This window comes from Heliangelus exortis, chromosome 2 (genome assembly GCF_036169615.1).
Source record: "Heliangelus exortis chromosome 2, bHelExo1.hap1, whole genome shotgun sequence".
NCBI lineage: Eukaryota > Metazoa > Chordata > Aves > Apodiformes > Trochilidae > Heliangelus > Heliangelus exortis.
Window position 1 is genome coordinate 69,088,488 of NC_092423.1, and position 27,215 is coordinate 69,115,702.

At 40.8% G+C, this 27,215-nt stretch overlaps 2 protein-coding genes across 2 annotated transcripts in view; one reads left to right on the forward strand and one right to left on the reverse strand.

The window, feature by feature from the left end:
- MYLK4 (myosin light chain kinase family member 4) overlaps positions 1-11,402 on the reverse strand; it is an 82,815-nt gene extending 71,413 nt beyond the window's left edge. Inside the window, exon 1 of the mRNA XM_071736568.1 lies at positions 11,271-11,402. Within this exon, the coding sequence (XP_071592669.1) occupies positions 11,271-11,326 (56 nt within the window). The 5' untranslated portion in view covers positions 11,327-11,402. The remainder of the gene's footprint in view (positions 1-11,270) is intronic.
- On the forward strand, positions 151-23,984 carry WRNIP1 (WRN helicase interacting protein 1). Its single transcript, XM_071736571.1, has 7 exons — positions 151-758; positions 10,216-10,407; positions 11,333-11,577; positions 16,542-16,771; positions 21,708-21,863; positions 22,695-22,774; positions 23,216-23,984. Exons 1-7 carry the CDS (start codon positions 225-227, stop codon positions 23,489-23,491), a joined length of 1,713 nt encoding a protein of 570 aa, XP_071592672.1. The 5' UTR covers positions 151-224; the 3' UTR covers positions 23,492-23,984.
- Positions 23,985-27,215: the final 3,231 nt, after the last annotated feature.

Here is a 27,215-nt window from a genome sequence, read left to right on the forward strand (position 1 = left end):
AGGGAAGAGAGCCCATTGTCCCCTTCCTCCCCCTCGAAGCCGGGGAGGCTCCCTGCAGCGGGTGGAAACGGCGCCCACCTCCCCCGCTGCTAAGGGCGGGGAGCGGGACCTGCCGGACTACAGCTCCCGAAGGGCTGTGGGCGCCGAGGGCCGGCGGCCTCGCTTCCTGCCCCGGCCTGGCATCGCCTGCGCTCCCGGCTCGAACCTCCCGGGGGAGGGAGGCGATGGAGGGCGCCGGGGACGAGCCCCTGGTGCAGTGTCCCGTGTGCCTGCGGGAGCTGCCGGGCGCGCATATCAACTCGCACCTGGACCGATGCTTGCAGGCCGGGGAGGGCGAGGCAGAGGAGCCGGGCTTGTCGCCCCCCTCCAAACGGCCGCGCCTCGCCGCCGCCTCGCCGGGCAGCCGGGCGGAGGCAGAGCCGGAGGACACCGTCCCGGCCGCTGCTACCCCTGTCTTCTCCCTCTTCCACAAGGGCCGCGGCGGGCAGAGCCCGGGAGTCCCCGGGAGGAGGAACAGGGCAGAGCGGGAAGAGGCCGCCGTGAGGCCGGAGGTTGGAGGCTCAGCGGCGGCGAGCAGCGGGGCGAGCCTGGCGCAGAAGCTGGAGGGGAAGCCCTTGGCCGAGCAGCTGCGGCCTGACACGCTGGGGGACTACGTGGGGCAGGAGCGGGTGCTGGGAGCCCAGACCCTGCTGCGGTCCCTGCTGGAGTCCCACGAAATCCCCTCCCTCATCCTCTGGGGGCCACCGGGCTGCGGCAAGGTGAGTGGCACCGCCGGGCCCCGCCGCAGCACCTCCCGCCTGGACCCCGCAGCCCGGGGCCCAAGAGGGCGGTGGTGAGCGACCTGGCACAGGTTCAGACCTTGCAGCTCGGGCTGGATGTTCAGGCCTTTCTCTGTTTCATGTTCCTTTCGAGGCTGATAAACTGCCGAGGGTGGAACCTGTTTATTTTTCTAAACTCACTCCTTTTTTGGTTTTTTTCCTTCCTGTCTTCTTGGCTTCTGTGATGCTGGTGGATGTCTGCGAATTTTCACTTGGGTTGCAAAAGCACAACCTGACCCCTGAATAAAATAGAAGTGGTTCTCCTTCCCAGAGAGAACCCCAGTCCCTGTAGCTTGCCCTTTGGTTACACGTGCCCTTGTTTATTTCACCCAATTTACATTTGGTAAATTCCAAATCGGTTAACCAGAGCCCAAGTTTAGAGAAGTTTAGCAACAGTAGCAAAACACAGTTTGTGAAAATGTCTAGGAAATCTGGTTAGATTCTGGTAAATTGCTACTGTCAGGTTTGCTTTACCTCAAATTCTGCCTCCTGAAGGAATGCAGCTCAGGTGTGAGAGGGAGCTAATAGCACGGTGGCCACATACCTTTTATAAAAAAACCCTCTGAAAGTGATCACTCTTTGCAGGAAATGGCTGCTGCACACTCTGGCTATGCCTCCTTAAGATACCAGGGTTTGACCATGGTGAATCCCAGAAAGCACTGTGATTACAACACAGAAGTGAAGAGATCCACAGCTGTAGTGAGGGAAGGACCAAATTAATGCCTCAGGTGTGGTCAGGAGGGAACAATGAAAGACATGGCCTCCATTTTGTCTTTCTTTCTCTGTGTTCCAGGTTTCCCAGGGGCAAAGTTAAGCAAGCAAACTACTGTTATGTCTGTCAGTTTAATGTGTGCACAGCACTAAGTTTTGCATGTTATATATATACATATATGTATATATATATATATACAAACATCTTAATTTTATGTGTGAGTACATGTGGGAAATATGAAATATGGGATAGGGAAAACAATGAGTTAATGCTAGCAGGGAAGTTAAGGTCAGCAGTTTTCTCAGAATAACTGAAGATAAAAAGAGACTTGATATGTATGGTATTTGAATAATGCCAATTAATCACAGTTAAGAGCAGGAATGAGAATAATGGATAGATGAATACAGTTAGCAATGATGCAGCAGTATTTAGGCTGGATAGCATATACTTGAAAAGATGCAGCTGCTAAACTTAAGTACTGCCACTTTCCTTAAAATGACAAGGTAATATCAGAAAATGAGAGAGCTGTGGAGATGAGGCAAAGAAGGGCTATTTCTGAAAACATTAAAGGGAGGGTAGACGGACTGAAGCAGAGAGAGAAAGGAAATTCTTTAATTAAAGGAATCTACCTTACTGAATGAGTAACATGATGAAATGCCTGCTATATGTATTCATACTCTTGCCTTTGATTTCTTGTTATCTGTGTCAACAGTGCATGCTTGTTCTTTCATTTTCCTTAGAGAAAAATGTTTTTACAAATACAATATTAACAAAGCAAAAACCTCACGCAGTCTCTTGAAATCAGGACTTAGTGGTCTTTGGATTGTGATATCATGAAGCCATGACTTTGGTCTGTGGAAATACTTTTTCAAAGATGAGCTTGTAACAGCTTATGCTTGTATTTCAGGTGTTCTTTAGAAGCCTTCTGTGGTACTAAGACCACCTTTGAATATTGGGATGATCTCTTGTGTGCCTGTAATAATATATCTTTCATTCTCTTTCTCATGACCTACTCATCTATATGCCTTATGCAGAGTTATACTTAATAAGCATGCTTCTCATAGAGTTCAAATTCTGCTGCTCAGCAGCCATCTGACCTGCCTCAAGATTGTGCCTTTTGCCCAGTCAAGTAACAGTTCTGTAATTTATCTGGTACATTTTTCTCTCTCCGAGTACTTAAGCTGTTGGGAAACTTGATCACTTCTGCAGGCTATTCTTTATCAACAAACGGTTTTGAGACTATGTTCTTTCAGCTGGCTGGTCCAGAAGTTCCTGATGAAAAAAATTGAGCTTTTCCATTCACCCTTGCTTGTCAGTATTTCTAGGATGGTGCTAGAGTAGTTTCATCTTGAGGCTTCTTCTCCATAAGTCATGTTGTCTGTTTCAGAAAAATGACTGAAAGCTCTACTCTTCACTTGGATATTTTTTAATAAATTCCTGTCCTTACAGATTTAACATGCAAGGCAAAATAGTCCCCCTAAAGATGTAAAAATAGTTCTGTGGTTGCCTGCCTGTCTGCCTCACGATTTGGGTTGTATGTATATAAGAATGTCTAACAAGACATTTAATGAGGAAGTAATTTGAAATAGGTAGAGAATGGACAGGTGCAAAGGAAGCCTGTTTCTCTTTTTATGTGAAGAATCACATAGCTTAGTGCTTGAAACTTGGAAGATCTTGTGGAGGAGAAGTAAGTATTCTCTCTGCTTCAGGACCTGATTATCAAAAACTTCTGTCAAGTGCAGTCTCTTTCAGTGGGAAAAATAATGGGAAGTAATTGTACATTATGTAGCTTCAAATGTAACAAGCTCACATGCCAATTTCTGCCCATCAAAGAATACCCTTAACATTGGAGGACTAGGAGTATAATTAGATATGTTGATCTAAAATCAGAACTGCTGTGTAAGATAGTCATAGGCTCCTTAAACCTCTTCACACTCCTGCTACCCATGGAATCTGGCTATTGCAGCCTATCTATGCTTTCTTCATTTCTCCAGCCAAATGCCACGCTACCTGATACTTCTTTGGGAATGGGTAGAGCAGGACTAAGTAAAAAAAAAAACCAAAAAGATAAAATAACTGGAGATAGAATTAATCCTTGTGGCCGAATTTCAAATTAATTTATGTATAATTTGTCATTCTGGACCTTTATGGTAAGTAGTAGTTCAACAGACCTTTTCAAAGGAAAAAGAGAATAATCTTGGCTATTAAACTGCAGTGTTTCATGTAGCAGGTCAAGAGTACTTCTGGAGAACTTTATCATGAAAGAAATCAAGCTAGTGATCTGAGTAAAAAAACATGCTTTGTACTGTTCTGCCCAAGTTGATTTCAGCTTCAGCTGCGTTTGAGTCTTCAAGGAACCACAATCAAAATTGAGGAGACAAAAATCAGGGAGCTCATTTTCTTTTGAATTTCCATCAGTATTGAATCTTCCTATTTTAATTAAACATTATATTTGTACTTTTAATTTGTCATCCTCATTTCTTAGGAAGCCCAAGTACTCTAGCTGAAAAGACTTTGAATCTTCGTTTTTATCTTTGTCACTGCTAAGTGTTGAACACAAGATCGTATTTTCTGCTTTTAAGAAGCTGACCAGACACAGGCCAGAAGAAGAAACACTACCTCTAAGAGATGTTATGGTTATTAACTTAGGAATGGTTAGCTTGTCCATTCTGACTATGCAAATTTTTAGAAGCGTGTATGAATCCTACTGTAATCTGAGTAAGCCGTGCTGTGATTTATGATGCCTTAATGCAGGGATTTAGATTTTTGCTTGTCTGTCATGGGGCACCAATTTTAGTAAAGAGTTAGTGGGGGGGACAACAGGGTAATTTGAGCACTGAATAATTTTGCTGCCACAGATAGGGTTTAAGCCTTTTAAACCTGAGCATTCTGTATTTAAGTACAGTAAACATCCCCTTTTACACTTGCTGTTTCACAAGAAAAAATGTAGGCAGTGAGTGTCTGGAACCCACTCCCTACAAAAGATAGGAAAAAAAAAATGCTGCTTTTCTGGGGTCTGTAGCTGCAATCTAGCACTAAGGTAAAATGTGCCGTGTTGATGTATGTGCAGAACATTAGAAACCCCAGGAAGTGGTCTTTGACGTTTCCATCAAATCTTTACTGAATTTTATATTTTATTTCTAGGTCTCCTTTGTGTTTCTTTTTTTGTTTGTTTTTATTCAAAACTTTGAGTATATGACACATTGAAGCAGAGTAAGTCTATCTTGCTTATTTTGCTCATTGCATATTTATAATTGGTTCCCTCTAGGGTTTTCTGTTTTGGTAATTCAAGTGATTACCTTAAATGGCTATTTGATTACTTGAGTGTATTTCAAACTCTCTTTGAGGCCTGATTTGAACTGCTTGAAGTAATGAGTTCTTTTAATCGACTACCATGAGATTTTTAATTGAAAATGGGTTTCCCAGAACAACTCTGAAAAGTGGGTTTGTCTTTACAGTTGCCTGGCAGAAGTCTTTGTATGCATTGCACTTGACTTTGCTTATGCCAGTCTAAATCAGGATTAACTTCCAAGGTCTCTCTAGAAAAAGGAAATACAGTTGTATTTGTGAAGCAGTTGGAATATAAGGAGACAAATTTGGATGAAGCAAATAGAGGCACAGCTCCATCTCAGTAAAGATTACTCAATGACCTTCCCTCTGTTTATGTTTGGTCTGACTTGGGATTCTGGAAGTTCTGTAAAGCACATGATGTGGCTGTTGTTCAGTGACACCTTAGTCCTCCAGTAGGCTCACAGTGGGCTATTTGGGGTGTGAGGAACCAAACAAGATGGGTAAGAATAGCATCTGCCCTTATATAAATGCCAGCTGTGGCCAGTTTTGATTGCATTTTGATTGCATCTCCATAGACAGTGTCCCTGAGCCATGTTCATCTGCTATCCTGACAGTATCCTTAAGATCCAAGTTAACTCATTGGCTGTGACACAGTGTGGCAGCTTGAGGTCAGCTCAGCAGTGAACCCGGGATAGACCCAAGGTTTTTAATCTGCATCCCAGGGAACTGCTCTCCTGGCTGGCATCCAAGGATGGTCTCAATGTTGGTGTCTCACTCATGGCTGTGCAACAGAGCATGGCCTTTCTTGGCTGCTTGTCGACCACGTCATGGCCCTGCTGCCTACTCCCCTTAACAAGAGGGTCAAGGGTGGAGAGAGGCTGTTTATGCCAATCCCATGTAAGCAAAGGCATGGAAATCCTGGAGGAGAAAATACAGGGAAATTCATGATCAGAGGGCAGAGAAAAAAATCAGGATGCCATTTCTGAACTCTGATAATGTCATTTGGACCCTATATATCTATATATATGTTAGGCTTGTGTTTAGCACCAGGCTTTCAGTCATTTGTCATCCCTGCTGTAAAGATAATTCATATTATGGTTTGCTCTGAGACAAGCCAGTAAAAGCCTCTAGATGCCAAATGGATAATCTCTGCTCAGGAGCAATCCATGCTGCACTGCAGTCTATACAGTTGCACAGATGTGTGGCAGATCTGCTTTGATCACCTAAACATGGCCTAGGAGTCCATTCATAACCTTCCTGACTGCCAGGAGAAGCATGGATGTTGGAAGGGCCCATCCATGTGCAAGGAGAGCTCTCACATCAGCGTGCTGCTCTGTGCTCCCATGAAGTGTAGGATGAATGTCAGCTCCTCGTGAAAAGGCTGCAAGAGGCAGGAAGGGCTGTGAGGCTTGAATAGAACAACTGTTGTGGCATGACTGCAGAACAGTGTAGATGTAACCTGAGAGACCATGTGTTTTCTGTGATTGACATCTACAGTAGCTTTTGCTAAATTTATACATTTTAAATATGGGTAAAGAAAGTCTCCATGAATCCCTAAAAAAAAGTCTACCTGATCTTCCACAAAAGTGAGGGAAGAACGATCTGAGGTTTCACAGTCAACCTCCTGACTGGAGTCTTCTTGAGTGTGATCTGACCATATACACTAATCTCTTTTTCATTTTTTTTTTTTTAATTACACTTTCTAAAGAGAGCTAGGCTGTGCCACTTCAGTTGTGGAAAGGGCCTTGGTGAGCTAATGCAGTGGGCATAGTTTAATGGCCTGATAAAGAGTTGCAAAAGTGAAAAGGCCACATTACTTCTAAGCAAGTCATGTTAGCCATTGAACATCAGCATTTTTATGCTGATGGATTAATTTGGACTTGCTTTTTACTATTTTTTTGAGCCATGGTAATGAGATTGCTTTAACTGTTGCCAGCACAGAGAAAAGGGAAATAAGTTACATTCAAAGAGATTTGCTCACTTAAGGAAGCCTGTAGATTTACAGAAAGTTCTGGGCTCCTAGTACAAACATCCTACTAACCAAAACAGCAAATCTGATTGATTTATCTACTTTGACATTGAGAGGTGTGGTTGACACAGGGGGGTACTTTTAATTCATAAAAACTGATGTAAAAAACTGAAAGACACAATAGCATAGTTCCTGGGAATGGGCTTGTTTGTTTTGGCTGGTGTTTGCTGGGTTGTTAGGCAGGTTTTTTCAATTTCGGATTCTTGTAGCCTGTAGGAAAGGAAATTCTTATTTGTGCTGACATGAAGACAGTTCCAGGACGATTCAGGAGAGATTCAGTAGTGAGGTGTTCATTCGTTGAGTAATTGATCTGGAAATAAGTGACCATGTGCTCAAGTTGGAAGTTGTCACCTGTGGATATGTTTCCACATATTTCAGAATAACTGATTACGATGGGGCCTCTTTAACCTGTCTAAACAGGTAAGTCAGTAAGGTCTTGCAATTTTCAGCATAATTGTTGAAATTACAGGGGCAAGGTTGGATAGTTTGTTGGAATAATGGAAGAGAACTGAGAATGATTTCTGGAAGAGGCAAGGGTGTTACACTGAGCTTTGTAAGGTGTAATTCTGAGTGAAGTTAGCAAAAAGTTAGCTTTCAGCATCACTCATGTTCTCACTGATATCAATACCACTTAATTTACAGGAAACATTACTTCTGTTCCTCCCCATAAGAGAAAAATGTGATCTAGAGAAGAAACACCTGTCTAAGAATAAAAGCAGAATATCTAATTGTCTAGATTTCCTCTTCCTGCTGGTTATGCAGATTCTGATACATACGTATTTATTCATAATAAATTGCAACATCAGTTCCACTATTTTTAAAGACTTTTTTCCTAATGTAACAATCAAGCTTACTTCAATTTTTTCTTTTGGATAATAAAAGCTATTCCGTGTCTTTTCTTCTTCCTTATTCCATTTCAGATTTTTAGTTTTTTTCTTATCCCTCAAATACATTGCCCATTAAGCTAGTGAGAGAAGCTAGGGGTTTAGCATGCTGGTTTCAGTTCTTCAGTGCTAGTACCTGCTGAAGTCTGTATTGAGATACATGTTCCCTAGGTTGTAACCTGATAGTAACAAAGGGGAAGAAAACAATATTACCATTTCTTGCTAAGTGATTGATTGTGCAAAAGAGAAGGAAGAGTCTTTGAACATGCTGGTCCAGATCCAGCACTACTTTTGAAATGTGATGTATGTTCTTATTGCAACTTTTGTTGATCCAGAAATTGGCAAAGCAGAAGAGGCACATGCTAGCTGAGAACTGTGTGGCAGTTTTCATTTCAAGTAGATTCTTGGTCTCTGCTTTTTTTTTTATTTTATTTTATTCTTTTTTAAACAACTACTATCTATCTAAATATTGTATGTCAGATTTGACTGACAGAAAAATACAGTAATTCCTTCTCTGTTTGGCTAATGAGTATAATTTTCTTTAGTAGCAATGTGTTGCAAAAAATGTGGCATCTTTGACTTACTCCTTTTCACTACAGGGTATAATTGATCAAAAGATAAAAATTCTCTCCCTGGGTGCAGTGATCTCTGCAGTCTTCTAATGCATCAATTTAGCCATGTTCTTAGACTTAAACTGACCATAACAAGTCTCTTCGTCTCTGTGAGTATCAGGACGCAGCATGAGTTAGAAGAATACCCACTTGGTATTTTTTCCCTGTTGTTTTTCCCTATCTTCCCCCTCTCTCACCACTGCTACTTTTAGAGAAGGAAGAGGTACGTTCTTCCCTTTTCATCCTCAGATTTCATGTATTGTCAGTTTTTATGCTTTCAGTGATTTTTAAGGCATGGGTACATCCTTTGAAGGCACATTCTGAATCGAGGCCCTTTTGTTTATTTGTGTTGGTTTTATTTTCTTAGCTGAGTGTCAAAGATAGTTTCAGTTTGGATTTTTTTTTTTTATATTTCCCTGTTCATCCTGTAAGCTTTTCTGTGAGTGCTTTCTGGCATGTCTTTCCAGTCTTCTTCTGCAGCAATCCAAGGAGGGAAATGGGCTGGCTGGTGCTTTGAGCTTCAGGGGATGAGAGTTGTGTAGCAGGATGTGAAATCACACCTCTTCTGAAGACAGTCAGCAAGACTTTACTAAAACTGAAGCAAGAATAAATAGTGATATATCCTCACCTTTACCTCCCCTTACCTATCTTGGGCTGGTTGCCATTTCAGGGATGGAAGAGGTATAGAATAGAGACAGAACCGTCCTGGTAGGGCAGTGAAAGAGGTCCTGCCAACTCCACTGGTAGCTGTTGGTACGTTTTTTCTTCTTCAGCCTTCTTGCAAGAGGATCAGGCTGGCAGCACCTGCTGCATTAACCTCAGTACTTGGACCATCTTCTGAAGTGGTTGTGTCAGCACCTGTCCTGCTTCTCAGCTGCTGAGGCTCTCCTGTCTTCAGTCTCCTCAGGCTCCTTCTTTAATAGAAGAGTGAGCTCTGGAAAATGCATCTGGTTTTCTCTAGAGGTACTTGAAAGCAGAGATACACTCTGCTTGGGACATGTGGAGACACCTGCCTTCGCTAAGGATTGTGAAGGAAAAATGGAAAATTATGCCTGTGATGTGTTCAGGTGTGATGAATCTGTCTGGGAGGTAGTACTGCAAGTGGCTTCAGTGCTTTGGTAAGCTCAGTGAAATTCCCTGTAAAAAAATTCCTATTTGAAGGAGTTGTCAGTAAGGAAAGAACAACAACATACCTGCTCACTAAAACCAGCAGTCTGTTCAGTCAGCTGCGTTTTCCTCCCCTTGGACAGCACTTAATTACTGTTGACTGCTTAGATGTAAAGAGTTACATTTGCTTGAGTATGCATAAAATTATTCATTGCTAACATTGTTGTGCTTTAGTAGAGAACTGCTTTCTGATTAATTTCATTTGTATGTGCAGTGGAGATAGAGAAGACTTTAATTAACAGCATTGTAGCTTTGCATTTCTTTAATGTGATTGCCCTATAAACTCTTCTGCAGGTGTCTTAGGGTAGTCCAGTTCTTTATACATTAAAATACTCAACAAAATTACTGCGCACTGAACAGCAGTCAGCATGTCTGTCTTCTGTGACAGAAATTTATTTTGGCAAAGATTTTTTTCTTCTGTGGCAAAGTAGACAGCTGTCATTGCTGGCCTTTTCAGTATTGCAGCTGAGTAAGTGTGGTACATAAAAATGCAGGCATTGGAAATGCAGCAGTGGAATTGGCAGGAAGTTTTTAAGTCTTCTGTGTGCTAGAGTAACATGAACTAAAATACCTTATTCTCTCAACTGTCGTCACTGCCCCTGTGTCCAGAATATATTGCTTTGTTCTTTAAATATTTCCTTGGAATTAGTACTTTCCATGTCCAAAATTATGTTAACAAAGCTCTCTCCTGTTGCTGTTTCAGACTACACTTGCACACATCATAGCCAACAGCAGCAAAAAGAACGGCACGAGGTTTGTGACACTGTCAGCCACAAGTGCCAAGACAAATGATGTTCGAGATGTCATCAGCCAAGCCCAGAATGAAAAAAGACTCTTTAAGAGAAAAACCATCCTCTTTATTGATGAGATCCATCGTTTCAATAAATCTCAGCAGGTATTTTACTATGCCACTGTGTCAGCACTTCTGTAAAATTTTCCACTTTGCATTAAGGTGATAGCTTACTTAGGGCTTCTGATTTTAATGTTAATGTTTTTAGTAGATTAATTATGCTTTTAATTAATCAAAAGCATAAACATTAAAACTCATAACTAACTTCCAGTCAGTGTTTAATTATTGGGATTCAAAGATTTGATATAAAGGTTGACTTATGTGCTGGGATTTATGTGACATTTTCTGAAATTTTATCTCTGCAAAGTCATGCAAGTAATGTTTGCTGTACATATCTTCATTTCAGCCTCCTCCCTAGGGGTAGCTTTCAGAATTACCTTTAAAAAGGTCTGGATTGTGGATGTGCCTAGAATGTTTCTTTTAATGTTGACCTCTCTGTAAGAAAAGAGACCAAAGTACCATAAAAAGAAATAAAACAAACCAAACAAGACCACAGCCAAACATAGAAAGTTTGGATTCTGTACCCTTCTCTAATCTATAGTTTTCTGAGCCACCCTTAGGTAGGGTAACATACCCTAAATTTTGGTTCAAAGAGTATTTAGAATTACCTTCACTTTGTGTTATATTTGATAAGGCACTTTCATTACATCTTACGTTTGGCAAACAAGAGACCAAAGTCACATAAATAAAATTAAAATTTGAGGATTTTTGTCACTATTTCTTTTCAGTTAGCAGGTTCATTCTCGGTACAAGCACAAGTTACTAAGTTGAACAGCCTGTAATGTGCTGTGTGTATCAAATCAAATCCTTCAGATAGCTGAGCAGATGAGCTTCCTTGTCACTCAGGTTATTTGTAATACCAACCAGGTACCCAAAGACTCACAAGACAAAAAATGTAGCCTACTCACATGGAATGTTTCAGGTTGTCATTGATAGAGATCAGCTTTTTCTGCTTCCCTCCCATCCTCAGGACACTTTTCTTCCTCACGTCGAGTGTGGGACAGTGACCCTGATAGGAGCCACCACAGAAAACCCTTCCTTCCAAGTCAACGCCGCTCTTCTGAGCCGATGCCGGGTGATTGTCCTGGAGAAGCTCTCAGCTGAGGCAATGGAAGTGATTCTGATGCGGGCTGTCAGGTCCTTAGGGGTCCAGGTTTTGGGCCAGGGTGAGAAGGACAGCAGCTCTGCAACTGGCAGCAGCAGCCAGAGCTCAGAGTGAGTAGTTTATGGGCTGCAGGGTGTTAACACACACAGCCTGGGGAATTGACTGCCTGCCAGGGAGAGAATGAAGCAGTTGGGGGGTGGGAAGAGAAACCCTAGCCACTTCTGATAGTAAAGAAAAGAAGTGGCAGCATATGGCAGGGTTGGGGGGTGACAGGAGAGAGAGAGAATTCAAAGCACTGGCTCTCCCTATCCAAAACAATCTCAGTGTCTGGATTAGGAGAGAGTTTTATACTTGTATCTGCAGTTCCTGACTCACCCTCCCAGGATATTTAAATCCATTCTGCTCTGAGGATTTGCTGTGGAAGCCTGTAACTGGGTCTTGATCATGTCCTAATGTGTGTTACTTCTTGCTACTGGTTGTAAAAGCATCGTGTTACCATTAAGTGGTCGATGGAGCATCCCATCCTTAATTGGTTTTGAAGTGCCAGACAAAAGTTTGTTGTTTTCTGAGAATTTTTTGAATTTTTCTGAGAATTTATCCTCTCTGGTCTCAACCAGAGAGGATACTGCTGTGCTTTAGTTGCAGAACAAGTGCTGCAGTATGTTTTATGGTATGCTGTGGGGAGAGGGGGCTGTTGCTGTGAGGTCTTAAAAGATTGTTTCAAGATAGACTTTTGGTTTTTTGTCCTCTCTGTTGTCCCAGCCAAACAGAGGAACATTTGTGAAAAAATGAGGTCCAGATCTCTCCGTAAGGAGTGTTATCTGCCTTCTGAAATGGCTACCTGGCAAATAAGAGTAACCTTTAGTATGGCACTACTTTCATGCAAGTTATCAGAATTCCTTTATGTTGATGCTTGTATGTAGTCCTCGTAATTTATTGACATGGGAATTGGGCTGGTACTCTGTATGAAATAAGTGAGAGGGAATCCACTTTGTCCTTTAGCTTTATCACAATATAAACAATGAGAATCACTAATCTAAATGCTGATGTCAGGACAGGGAAGGAAAGCTATTACCTTTTTATTTTTAGGATACCCTGCCTCATGGTTTACTCATTTGTAGCTTTTACATATTGTGGTAATGTGAATTTTAGACAAGAAGGCAGGACTGCATGTCAGCCTTAATGTAATGTCACAGCTGTGGTTGTGGCTACACCCTTGACTGGGGTTCAGAGTGTTTCCTTTCTGTACAGGATTAAAGCACAAGGCATAGTTTCAGCTGCAGTTGTTTGGGTTTGGGTTTCTCTGGACTCTGTGTCCGTAACCTTCTGTTAGCTGTGGATGATTTAAACAGAATGGTGGTGCTTCATCAAGCTGAAGAAGTCTGGCAGACAGACTGACAGACTAGCACCGTTTCAGAAATCTGTCCATAGAGAGAGGGCTCCACTCCAATAGCTAATGTGGGAGCCAAACTTTTGGAAATAAAAATGGGGTTCAGAATTCAAGAGTGTTTGTTGCAGTTGTGTGTTAAGTCTTTCTTGTCTTTCCATCTACTGTCTGGTTCTGGTCTGTGGTTGATCTATACTGGTGCTGTTGAGTTTGGTTTTTTTATCAGCCATCCAGGCACTTACTATGGTTCCAGTTTTGGACTCCTTGTTAATTCCTTCTTCTTGCTGCACTGTCTGTACCATTTCTGCTTCTTCATTTCCTTTCCACCTGCTACTCTTCTGGAACAGCTGTGTCTCATCCTTTTTCTCTTCACCTCCCTGCCTCTGAAGCAGGGCTGTCATTAGATGCAGGCAGGTAACAGTGTTCATGCTGTCTTGAGGGATAAATGAAAGTTGCTAATTACAGTTGAATTGGTTGTTCACTGTGTTCACATTTGTTTCATAGTTGGAAAAAGAGCTGTAAGGCAGCATGTTCCCAAATGTGGGCCATGCCCACTTTGAAAATGTTGCAGAGATCTAGGCAGAAGAAATGTGGTGTGTATTGAATTTTGGATTTAATTCCCATTGTGAATCTCCTTTCCCAAACCACAGAAACATAGTATGGAGTCCTGTATGTGGTTCTTGGCATCAGTTTATCAGATGATCAGCATGCTTTACCAAAATTTTTTCTTTAAATTTTCTTAATGACTTTTTTTTTTTTTTTATCTTGCTTCCACTATACCTGCAGGTTTCTGATAAGGTTAGGCCACCTGGCTTCTCTCTCATCCTTCTGTGGCCTTCACTTGCTGTAAAGCTGAAACAGAACTAGCAGGACATGTTGTCTACTTTGATATCTTTTTCTTTTTTACACCATCACACTCGCAAAGCTTCAACAGTCAGTTTATGACAATATAACACGAAGCACAGACTGTCATAAACTTTATTGCTATCAAATTGTGCCTCTTAAAACCTTCAATAAATGAAGCTGGAACACCAGGGAATATGAAAGGAAGAAACATACCCATGAAGAAGAAAAGTAAGAAGTCAGTCTTCAAGATGCTTTATATTGCTGAAGCTATTTTTGTGTTTTCTGCAGTTTACAGTGTCTCAGTAATAGCACAAACTGTTCCAGGTGTACACTGATAAACTCCATTTGTACTGTGTCAGTGATGGAGGAAATAAAATTCTTATTTTCTTTTTTATTTTATCATTCAATGGCTGCCTTCAGGCATTCAGACTTGTAATTGAAGTCAGAGTAAACTGGATGGTAGATTAATGTATTTGAAGTTAGCACAGAAGGCGCACAGCTGAGGGAAATGAAAGGATCCCCAGTTTCCTGTTGGCAAGCTCGGGCATCATCCAATTCAGCTTGTTAGTGACTGTATTACAAGTACTGACAGGTTTTGAATTCACTGGTTTGTAAATCACAGTGTTGAAGATTGGCCTCCTTTGGGCATTCGGTGTTCAATACTTTTTTGAAAATTATTCCCTTTTTGGAACATCAATCTGTTTTCCTTGCAGGAAACAGAGTTGCTGGGATGAGAGGTAACATTCAAAAACAATGCTGTGAGGCAGTGAGCCTTGCATATCATAGTGTAGTATTTCAGATGAATAACTGTATTTTCCTGTAAAAGTGTTGCCATTTGTCAAGGAGTGATGTAGCAAGAAAATTGCACCGAGAAAGTAAGAAAATAGTGATTTATATGTGCAAGAAGTACTGGGTTCTTTATCTCATGTTCTGGTCAATTATTTTTAAATCTTTCATCATATAAGTTCTCCTTGCTTGGACTCTCTTGTGTTTACTCTCTGATATGGCTTACACCCTCCTGTCATTGGATCAACCCCCGTGGTGTTGTGCAGGTTTTATGCTTCTTTCCACATACAATTATGTTTTGTTTTGGCTTTTGGTACAGACTGTCTTGAGGGTATGCAGATGAGGAGTTGGAAGAAGGATTTATTATCCTGTAGTGGTAGTTTTCCATTCCTTAAGATAGTGTATCACCTTTAGCTCAGTGAGTGATGGATCCCTGGGTGTCCTTTTTGGCTTGTTTATGTTTTTGTTTCCAAGTATCATCAGTTACAAGATAACAACATTGAGCACTGGCATCCAGTGGGTGTTCAGTGTTAATTTTGGAGAGTGAAAAATACATGAGATTGCCCATCTGCAAGAGGATCAGGAGCTTGGGAAGTGGTCAGAAAGCATGAGAGTTATTCTGTCTTGCAGTTTTAGGGTGTGCGGAAAGTGGGTGAAGTGGAAGGGTGTAGGGCACTTGAGCTTCTGAAGACAGAATGTGCTTAACAATGTAAAGTACAGTGAGTGTCTTTTAGAAGCCAAAGGTATTGAAATTGTCAACCTGATTTTGAAATTAAGGCCCTGCCTAGTGAATCATCCATTAAATCATAAAAAAAATGGAATTTAAGATTTTAATCCCTCAGAAAAAATAACTGAATTTAGTTATTTTCTGTATAAAAATATTGGTTTGAAATATTGAGTGTGAATGGAGCGGAGATGATGGAACAGGGAAGCATTGTATTATTTGCAATGAGTGATTCTCATCAGTATGCTGTAGGAACAGCAGTATGTGGAAGTCTCCATTTATTCCTATTCTGTATGTCATGTTATTGTTGTAGACATGGACTGGCTCAGCTTAATACACAGTGTGTTATTTGCCACGGAATTTCCATTACCTGTGTTGTAGCTTGAACTTCACCATGGAAGTGGACAAGACCTTTGTCTGTGACCATATTTTCTGTACTTCATTGTGCATGTTCCTGTAATAGTAATTGCTTGTGTTGAGTCAATAGGGCACTTTGAGTCCTACAGTGAAACTGAAGAGGCAGAAATACAACTCAGCTTTCTTGACCAGCTTCTCATTAGCTAATAAAAAGCAAAAGGGGTCTGAGGCCTCAACTTTGTTTGGGACAGACAGAGCTTCTTACAACATAGGAGCTGCCTTTTAGTACAGTTCAGTACTCAGTGCAGTTGTGGATATTGGTGTGAGGAAGCCTCAAGTGTGTGGTATTATACTCTGCAGACAGCTTAGTCCTTGCAGGTGAAACCTTCTCTTTAAAAAAAAGGAGTGTAGAATGCATATACGCTTTACAATTTAAACATACAGCCCTTCCAGTTGTTACTTTTAAAAGAACATCTGATAACAGCTCTTACTGCTGGTAGTTAGTTTAAAACATAGTGTTAATTACTTCATATTTCACTATATTCTCTCATGTGTGTTTGGATAGCTTTCTGTCTTTTCAACAAGGAATTTGAAGTGCTAACTATGAAATGCTGATGGAGTAAAAGCTTGTAAAGGCCAGCTGACTATGCCAGAATTGTACTCTAGCATAACCCTAACCTAGTTTCAATTGAACTTAATGAGATGAGGGGAAAGAAAAAGGGGGCTAAGTTGAGAGCTCATGGCCTACTGGCTTCATGTGCAATTTTGCATTTAACATACATTAGGGCAGGAGAAGGGGTTGGGTGCCACAAAGTTTTCCCAAGGTCTGCAGTGCTTACCTGTGACAAAATGATAAACAAGCAATACTTAAATGCAGCTGCCTCTCAAACTTTGCAAGAAAAGACCATCTCTAGCATAATACTCAAGATGAGGAGCACGATGGGGGCTAACAGTGTATCGTTATTTTGTTGCAGGTTTCCAGTGTACATAGAGGAGAAAGCTCTCAATACCCTGGCCTACCTTTGTGATGGTGATGCAAGGACTGGACTGAATGGGCTCCAGTTAGCAGTTCAAGCCAGATTAGCAGTGGGGAAGACCACTCCTTTGAATATTACCAAAAGTGGCCCTACAGATGGCATTCTGATAACAGAAGAGCATGTAAAGGAAGGGCTACAGAGATCTCACATTCTGTATGACCGAGCAGGTGAGTACTTCATACAGTTCCTGGGATGCAGCATTCTCAAAAGCTGATAGTCTATATAATTTCTCTTTTTTCTCCCCCTTTCATACTATTTGCTCTGGTGAAACAGTGATTATACTGACATTAGGCTTAAAAATTACTTTTCCTCTATAGTGTTTCTGTACAGTTTGTCTACAGGCTCATGCAAAAATTTCTTCCAAACAGGATTTCCTTTTACCACTTAGGAAGCGTAGCTTAAGTGAGAGACACATTTGCTCCTCTGTAAAAAGTTGCATGGTAAATTTTTTTTTCTGTAGGATTTTTTGAATTTTTTTTTTAAGAGCATTGCAATTTTAAAGACAGAATACATATTTTAATGATGATATTTGTTCTTGAAGGGCTGGAAGTCTTCAATTGCACTTCTACTCCTTTGGGACTCTTGGAAATGCTTACTTTCACAACAGTATGTTACGTGAAAACATAAGTGGTTTGCTTTATTTTTCAAGTTGCTTTTTTAATTGTAGTTTGCTTATGGCAAGTCATATAAATCTAATTGCATTTAAGGCTTCCTAACGTGATAACCACTCTTGCTAAGTTTGTGACTAGGCAATGTTTGGCATTGCAGTAGTTGGCCACTATAACTTCTTATGTGAGAGGGTTACAAATGAGAGAGTGAATGTTAAAGATAGGGTGCATGTTTACTATGCATCTAAAGGAATATGCTAGTTCTTCAGCAATACTTGAATCACTCTGCAGTACAGTGTCAAACAAATATATACCAAGCAGTGTTTGGAGCAATAATTGATTTTTGTTTTGCCACTGTATCTGATATGCTTGATATGCTGTCATTACTCAAAACCTGTGATGAGAGATTTCTCGAGGTTGGTTGTAATATATATTCCTGCTTGCAGCCTTCTTGCTGCAAGGAGAAAATGAGGGCCTTTTGTTGGGAAAAAGTTAGCTGGGCAGATGTGGGTATGATGGCAGCTGAGAAGCCGAGGCAGGGAGAGGGAAAAGAAAAATTTTATGGGGTCTGTGTCAGGAACAAATCTGGATGAGGAGGAAGTGGAGAACTGCCCAGCTGGCTGGTGTGAGTTTCTTGCACTGTTGGGTCCCTTATGTGTTTGCTGTCGCCTTGTGGCTGCTGTCATGCAGAGCTCTTTGCTGTGTCAATTGCTCCCATCCCTCCTACACCTATTTGCTCTGTTAGAGATGGCACAGAGTGCCTCTTTCTGAGGCTTGCATCAAATGTGTCAGCTCCTTCTCTGGAGGTGCTTTGTTGTGTTGGGTTTTTTTTGTCAGAAACTTTCAGTGACGGGTAAAACCTTTGAAATTTTTGATTGTATGAATGCCAAAGAGCCTGCCAAAGACACCATTGCAGCAGCAGCTTGCTCAAGTATATGCCTTTTACAAAATTTCTATCTTCTGTGGAAAAGAAGCTTTGTCCACATCACTTTTGTCCACAATAGAGAATAACTCTTCTTTTATGAACAAAGGGTTTCTGGATAGAAGCTGCAGTATAAATAAAGATATTTTATAGCCTATTTTGAGTCACAGTTGTGGTGGTGAAATCTGCAGCCCTCTATATAAAGAGCTTCAGCCTCATGAAGGGGACAGACATGATGCTATCTAATCATGATAGAAGCAGCATATATTTGAGTGTAGTGTGTTCCTGTTGAAAGCACCAATTAATTGATCAGTATTCAGTTAGAGTTGTTTAAATACAGGGTTTTCATTTTACATAATTACTTAGTTTTAATCACTTTCAAAATTCACCAAATATATGCAGTTGGGCATTCTTGTATTTACTTTCAACAAGTAGTCCAGGAAGGAAATTATATATAATCTAGTCATTAGGCTGTTGTTCTGATCTTTGTGCAGACATAAAGACAAGATCATTGTGCAGATAATGTATGCATTTTAGCCCTATGGACAAAGACACAGATCTAGTCAGATTTCACTGCCAGCAGCCTCCTGCAGCCTGTGCAGTGTGGGAGGAAACAAACTATTTGGTAATATTTTAGCTTTTAGTTTCATTTTTTTTAACTTTGTTTTTTGAAGAAAATGATGCAGCAACAAGATTAAAGTTTTAACTGCAGGTGGGCACCAAGTAGATTTTTAAGATAGAATTCTATTGTCTCCTTTTCTTCTTATGTATTGTGTCTCTCTGGTAATACTGATCTAACAGCAAATATCAAAGATAAGTATGAGAATAATTGCAATATTTTGTCTCACAGTCTATGCGGCAACTTTAGTTATGGTAAAGACTGGGAAAGTATTAAACTGAAGTTAATTTATTCTGTAATCTGGAACGTGGTTGTTCCTTCCTCGTCTTTGGAAGAGAAAAGAGAAGGTATCTCAATACATAATGTTTTTTAGCCAGCTTTTTTGTTTTCTGCTGGAACAGACTGAGAAGTCTTTTTATCCATGTAGTTGGTCTAGTCAATCTTCTAAGATTTTTTCTGTCCTTCATCAATGAGCAGTTGATGTTTAACTTTGCTTAAGACAGAAAGTGTGAGACAGGCACTGTGATTTTACTTCTACTCACTACCTTGTAACCAGGGATTGCTTAACAAATCTGGATACTAATAATCGCCAGTGAATGAGGCCTTTTCCCTGTCTTCTACCAATAAAACTTGGGATAAATCAACATCTTAAACTAGCTGGAACACTCTTCATGAACACATAAAACAATTCAGGGGCGTAAGTCAACAAGATTTACACATATGTATACACTAGACACTGGGAAATTCTGTCTTGCATAAAGCCTCTTATGTAGTATCTTGTTTCTCTTTGGAAAGATATTTACCTTTGTGGAAACTGCATAGAGCAAATGCATTTTGATTCCAAAAACAGTTTAGAGTTTTGATTTCAAGAGATATCCTGGATGCTTGACAGCAGTGGTAGATATATTAGCGTTTGCCTGTCTCTCAGCTGAATTGATGAGGCCAAAATCTCTGTGTTGGCTAAGCAGACCGAGAAATAGAACTATTAAATAACAATATGTAAAAATTTTTTTTTTCAGCTGCTTCTGGTAACTGACAGAACGTGTCAGAATGTGTGAAACAAATTGTGTTTTTAAAAAAGAAACATTCAACCTCTTTGTCCAATGCATGTAACTATACTTAGTCTTTGATTGAAACTGCATCTAAAGTACAGTGTTTCTGAAGAAGTTAAGTGGTGCTTAACTATTGCAATTAACTTTGTGAGGAAGGAGATAAAGGCAGAAAATTGTCCCCTTTCTCAGCCTGCATACTCTGGAGTCCTCTTCAGGGATGTATCTCTAGTTCCAACCTGCTGAATTCCTTCTGCCTCCCCAGCTGGTATCCCCAAGTATGACACTTTACAGTGTAAAGAAGCACTCCAGAAGAAAAAATGTGGACGAGTGTATCCTCTGGAGATATTTAAAGGCTACCATCCTTACTTTTGAGAGACCAAGAGACGCCTCTTCCAAGAGGACGATGCAAGTTCAGCTGCTTGGGTTTCTGATGCCTCTGACCCAAGTGTTGTGACAGAGCAGGAACACGCTGTTTGTGTTGGCACGAGCAGTGACTGCATGCCAGGGGGCTCTTTGTGTAGAGTCCCAGCAAAAATAGCTGTCTGCCTGCCCGCATGTGCCGGCAGTGCATGTGCTGAATTCCCCATACAACCACACTGCAGCATCAGCAGCAGCACAGGGAGATGGACCCAGATTCTGACCCGGGAGGTGGAGATCTTTCTCGCTGTGAAAGGACCAATCGCAGCAGTATGAGGCCTTTGATTTTAAAACTCGTGCATTTGGCCTTTTCTTTTGCAGGGCCTACGAGCAACAATGAGTTATGGTGTGGCCCTCAGACTGTAAATCCTTTTAGCCGTAGGAAGAAGAGAAATATTAACAGATGGCTGAGCATGCAGCCAGTTGCTTTTGTAATTCACATCTAGCTGTGAGTCAAGGAATGCCAGGAACTTTAAAAAAATAAAAGAAGTAGATTATGTGAAAAGTTTAACAACAGTATTGCAGCAACACGCTCATTAAAAAAAAATGCCTGGGAATCAAAACCAACTACACAGAGAAAAACTGCAAGCAGAAAAGGTCTCTTTCAGTATTTCTAATGCTGACCCTCTATTTTTATCTGTAGTTTTAAAAGATCTGTGGAATGGCTTTGTCCTTGGAATCCATATCTAATCTTAATTAAACTTTAATGTTAAAAAAAAATTCACTGAAATTCAGTCTTCCTACTCCTTCTGTAGTAGTCTGGCATTTCAGATTTTGTTTGTGGGTTTTTCTTGGGATTTTCAGGACCTTCTCAGTAGTGCAGTTCAAAACTGAACTCAGCATTTCCTGGGGGTCTGCCAGAGTCGTGTGCTGTGATGCTGTTTCCTCCAGATCGTGCGATGTGCCATCATTGTATATGCACAGCAATGTCTCTTTTTTTTACCCTATATAATACAACAAACTGGTACTTGATTTACTGTACACTCCCATTTTCAAGTTTTAGTTGATGTGAAATTTCTTCTTCTAAAATATCGGTACTGGAATAAAAATAGTACTGAATTTTTCTGATTCTTGTTGCCTTCTCAGAGCTGTGTGCATGTCCAAAAGCAGTGGTCAGTGGTCTGTAAGTCCTCATACTTTACAGTTAAGAGATATTTATATAGAGTGTTCTTCCTAACTGCTTAATATATCTGTATTTTTTAATATTAAACATTAATAAGGTATCAAATCCAACAGCCTTGCATTATTTTAAGAACACTCTGCTTTTCATCTGCAGTTGCTGTTATGCTTATGAAGTTTGTGGAGTGATCCATGTGGCAAAGCAGAAGACATTGAGATTAATGAACACTATAACCATTTGTACTTGGAAAAGCAGATTATGTGTACCTGCTGTGATCTAGTAAAATATGTTTCGTTCCCTTAAATATATTTAGTGTAATTTCCTCCTAACAGCTCTGTGTATCTCTTCTCCCCCATTCTAAATAGGAGAGGAACATTACAATTGCATTTCTGCCCTGCATAAATCTATGAGAGGCTCAGATGAAAATGCTTCCCTTTACTGGCTTGCTCGGATGCTTGAAGGTGGTGAGGATCCACTCTATGTGGCAAGGAGGCTGGTGAGGTTTGCAAGTGAAGATATAGGTCAGTAATTGCAGTATTTCATGCTGGAATATTATGTTGAATGAAGACCTGCCAGACTTCTAGTTTCCAAAAATTTGAGAGAAGAAACAACCCCAAAGCTGCTATATGCAAAATAGGTAGAAAATACTGGACTGCTTCATATCCAGCAAAAACTTTGTATATGCAGACAGAGACCTATGTGTGGTGTCATTGTGATGATTGCCTGTTGCAGCAGAAACAAATATTTTTTAGGTCAGGTTTTAGCAGCGTTTTAATATGGATTCTTTTAAACTCTGATTGTAGGTCACAAGAAAATTTGTGTCACAGAGAATGTGTATTATAGGGATGTCTGGTTTTTTAATGACTCTGGAAGGTAAATGCCCACCCTGACATTGAAACCTCAGATTTGATAGCTGGCTCCCTAGATGTAAGGCATCTTGTTGACTTACCCAAAGTAACAGATGCACATATATAAGGGGTGAAGAGTTACGAGATCCACGGAAGCTGTGTTTACATAAAAGCATTTTTCCATTTCTTTTTCAGTTCCAAGAAGTAAGTGAATTATACACAGCAGCTGCTGCTCAGGCTGCCACCATGTGGCAACAGGTTCAGTCTGAAAAACACCTACGATTCAAAACCTTCTTTTGTGCAGGAGATAAAAGAGAGAATGCTGTGCACTGGGGGACTATCTTATGTGCTGCAATGTATTGTACCAAAAGTTCCAGCATCTGAGGAAGCAGTTTTGAAGTGTGCATAGATAACCTTTCAATGTAAAGGAGGGGAAAAATATAAAAGAAACAATCAGTAAAGTAAACTGACTTTAACCTGCTTTTGTCTGATCCCTTTTTGTAGGGCTGGCAGATCCCCTGGCTTTAACACAAGCAGTTGCTGCTTATCAAGGCTGTCACTTTATTGGAATGCCAGAATGTGAGGTATAAGCTTCATTAATTCACTGATTTGAAAGTGCTGCAAACTGTAAAACTTACCTGTAATTATAATAAGAAATGGAGATTGCTAGGACAAGACAAATTTAGTTACTTGTTCATTCTGCACACCCCTTCTTTGAAAGTGAGAGGAGAACACTGTAGTTTGAAATACAATTCACTGCGTATTTCTTGTTAAAATGTGGTATGTGAACTAACATAAATTTCCTCTATTTTTTTCCTCTTTGTTATAAAGAAAAATAATATATTCTGATATACTAAAGAAGCTATTCCTTTCTAGTAGTGAAAATCAGGAAGAGCTGTTTTGTTAAATAATAATATTAGTTTAAAAATTTAATTCCTGTCATGCTACAAACAATTTGAATAATTGACCTTTTCTCAAAAAGCCTAGAAGCAGTCACTGAACGTTTTTCCTTCTCCTGTTTCCAGGTCATTCTAGCACAATGTGTAGTATACTTTGCCAGAGCACCAAAGTCTATAGAGGTGTACAGGGCATATGGCAACGTCAAGGAATGCCTGAGAACGCACACGGGACCTCTGCCGCCCGTTCCACTGCATCTGAGAAATGCCCCAACAAGGCTCATGAAGAACTTAGGCTATGGTAAAGGCTATAAATACAACCCCATATACAAAGAACCTGTTGAGCAGGATTATCTGCCAGAAGAGTTGAAAGGAACAGACTTCTTCAAGGAAAGAGAAACGTGACCACCGTGCTTGGAATGGGGTTTGATTTTATGACTCAGACATTTGTACTGGGATTGAATTTTCCTGTACAGTTTCAGCCATCTATTATTGTGGTTGAGAGTATTAAGCCACTGAGCCTTTCAGATACTTTTTTATCCTGGTTTTACTGCTGTTATTCTGAAGGTGTTTTGTAAAGCATTGCAGTTAGTGTAGAAATACAAAAGCAGGCTTTATCAGCATAGTGCTCTCACCCTCTGGTTCAAACAAAATGGAGAAGAAATCTGAGATTCATATTTCTGGCTCTTTCTGTGAGGCAAGGAATATTATTATGCTACTTTTTAAAATCAGTATATATTTCAGATTCTGAGAATGTTTATTTTCTGGAAAACAAGTAAATTGTGCTCCCTTTGCTAAAATACAGTAAAAAAAAAAAATTACAGTGTAATTCTTGTTCGTACGATGTTCCAGAGATTAATTTTCTACATCATTTATTAAACCAATAAAGCTGTTGAGTAATGTCTGTGAATTTATTTAAATACACTTATGACACCAGTGTGATTTTGAAAGTGTGAGGTCCCTTTATTATCCCTACTTTCCAGAGCAAGTTTAAGTAATTTTGGAAATAAAATAATCATGAAAACAGATGAATGTTGCTAGTCTTTAAAGTTGTGTGACTTTAAATTTTTATTATGTGATGACATTTTGGGAAGTGCTTTTGGAAGGGAGATTCCTGGTAGTGAAACACTCTGATATATTTTCAGTGGTGCTTCAGGAATTCCATTAGCTTTGAATTGGAAAGTGGAGAGACAAATTGACTTCTTGGTGTTAAGAGAATTTGGCTTCCTCTTCTTACTGCAAGCACACCCCCATCCAAAATTGCTGTTGACTGAACATTTCAGTACGTGAAATGTATGGTCCCAGCAATGCCCTGATGTTGACATTATTCCTTCACTTAAGTGATGATTATTTTTCTTCTCAGGCCTTCTTAAGTGTGCAGTGTTCCAGTGTGCAGAAAAGCCAACAACTGCTAAAACAGCAAATAACTGTTCTAACTTAGGTAGCAGAAGAGGAACATGTTTGGTGAGAATTACAGCAGATAATTAGCAAAGAAGATTTTTCATTACTGAAATGCTGAGATGCCACTGAGGCAAGTGTCCAGACTTGTCACAGTGCCATAGAATAATCTGTCCACCAGTGGTGAGGACGTGTGTCTTGGCTGAAAATTGCCACTGACACAGCAGAGCTGCACAGTTACAGCTGGATTTGCTCAGTAACTGCACAGGGTTTACTTGCTACGTACCCTATATACCTTTGCTACTGGCCTGTATTGGTTATCTGATGGACTTCAGGGATTCCTGTCCTGATCCTGCTTGATTCATGAAATGTGATGAGGTCGTAACTTAGCACTTTTATGTAGAGCTTCTGATCTTTTTGCTATTTAGCTAAGAATGCTGTGATTCTGCTAAAAGAAGGAAGTGGCTCTGCTGACTTCCCTGAGAGGTGTCAGAATGTTACTAACTCTGTTCCTCTCTAGCTGTCCAATCTTATCTAAACAGTGGGTTATAAAACTGGTAGTAGGTTTGGTATCTTTCCACCGTATCTGAAGAGGCCCAGAAGCTGTTAGTAGCGATAGTTTTTGAAAGCTTTAAGCAAAGTATCTTTCTAAAGCAAGTGTTTCCGCAAGACTCACTTACATAAACGTGCATGTTTTTCATTTTAACCCATAATTCACTTGTGTTTTTTTCTGTTAGAACTTTCTTGTTTTCTGACACTTTCTGACTTGTTTTGTGACACTTCACAGGACGAGAGGGGATTTTCTCCTAAGTGCCCATGGGCTGGCTAATACATAATACAAATCATAGAATCATAGAATTGGCTGGGTTGGAAGGGACCTCAGAGATCACCAAGTCCAACCCTTGATCCACTACTGCTGCAGTTACCAGCCCATGGCACTGAGTGCCACATCCAGTCTCTTTTTAAATATCTCCAGGGATGGAGAATCCACTACTTCCCTGGGCAGCCCATTCCAATGCTTGATCACCCTCTCTGTAAAGAAATTCTTTCTAATGTCCAACCTAAACCTCCCCTGGCACAACTTGAGACCGTGCCCTCTTGTCTTGCTGAGAGTTGCCTGGGAAAAGAGACCAACCCCCAGCTGGCTACACCCTCCTTTCAGGGAGCTGTAGAGAGTGATGAGGTCTCCTCTGAGCCTCCTCTTCTCCAGGCTGAACAGCCCCAGCTCCCTCAGCCTCTCCTCATAGGATCTGTGCTGGAGTCCCTTCACCAGCCTGGTTGCCCTCCTTTGGACCTGCTCCAGGACCTCGATATCCTTCCTGAACTGAGGGGCCCAGAACTGGACACAGTACTCGAGGTGTGGCCTCACCAGGGCTGAGTACAGGGGCAGAATCACTTCCTTGGACCTGCTGGCTACGCTGTTCCCGATACAGGCCAGGATGCCATTGGCCTTCTTGGCTACCTGGGCACACTGCTGGCTCATGTTCAGCTTCCTGTCAATCCAAACGTTCTAGGCCCAGCAGTTTTTCCTTGTGGCTGAGTTCACTGCCTAAGCTGGGTTCAGATGCCTTGTGCTCATCCCCTTCCCCTACTCCTTCCTTTCCTTGGAAGCTATCAGTTGTCTCCTCCCATGCCTCAGGTTATCTTTTCCAGTGCTGAGGTAAGGCTGAGCAGCCTGTGCTCGCCTTCAGAGGGCAGCACAGCTTCTCAAAATGTTCTGTGATGCTTTTCCATTCCTCAGCCCCCATGGGTTTCCCTTATCAGTCCTGCATGAAAAGAAATCGTGCCTCTCAGAACACAGATAGGGCGATTTAATGCATTACTAAAATGCTGGCAACACCAAGGTTCAAAGGCGCTGTGCCTCAGGGCCTCCTTCCAAGCAAAGTATTATTTACCATTTCCCTTCCCATCCCTGTGATAATTAGCATACGACACCGCAAACGAAGCAGCAACAGAGTGACTGCTCCCTGTTCTCTCCCTCTCGCTGCTGTACATTTCTTGTACATTCTTTCTAAAGAAAGTCATCTCAACTATCTGAAGAACTCCATGCTCCATTAGAAAGTCCTCCAGCACCCGATGCATTCACAAATGCCCCTCACCATTTTCTGTCACTCTGGAACAGACCCAAGACTTAAGTGTCCATTTCCTCACAGGATGATATGTAACATCTCCACATCAGATTGGTAATGCTGCATTCAACAAGCAGAAACCAATCTCTTAGTGAAATTACTTCAAAAGCACAAGATGAAAGAGTGAAATGTATTTCTTTGTTTCCTGGTATTTCTGTCCCTGGGGCTTTCCTTTTGGAGCTCTTTTAAAGAGCAACAATGATCTCTTCTTAAGAATTGCATGCTGATATACAGTGGTATTTATTTATCTAGAGTGGAGAACTTTAAGGAAATGCCAAAAACTGCAGTGTCACCAAAATCTTGGATTAACCCCATCAGGTGACAGTTGCACCTACTGCAAGGATCACCATAAAAATCTACCATACTATAATCTCTTTTCCTTATATAAATTGTTCCAGTCAGAAGTAACACTGACCCTGTGAAAGGATACACTCTGTCTTGGGGGATTCAATATATGTGAGAAACAATTGGTGCCGATCATTTCTCCCAAGAGTAACATACTAAAGTCAAAGATAACATAATGTCAAAAATATGGATAGAAGACCAGAAACATTAATTAAATAATGCCCCAATGAATTCCACTGCAGCTTTAAAGAAAATTA

Coding starts and splice junctions, on each gene's coding strand:
- WRNIP1 (XM_071736571.1), top strand. CDS start 225: ATGGAGGGCGCCGGGGACGAGCCCCTGGTGCAGTGTCCCGTGTGCCTG. Junction 10,408..11,332: donor GTTTCAATAAATCTCAGCAG/GTATTTTACTAT, acceptor TCCCATCCTCAG/GACACTTTTCTTCCTCACGT. Junction 22,775..23,215: donor TTGGAATGCCAGAATGTGAG/GTATAAGCTTCA, acceptor TCCTGTTTCCAG/GTCATTCTAGCACAATGTGT.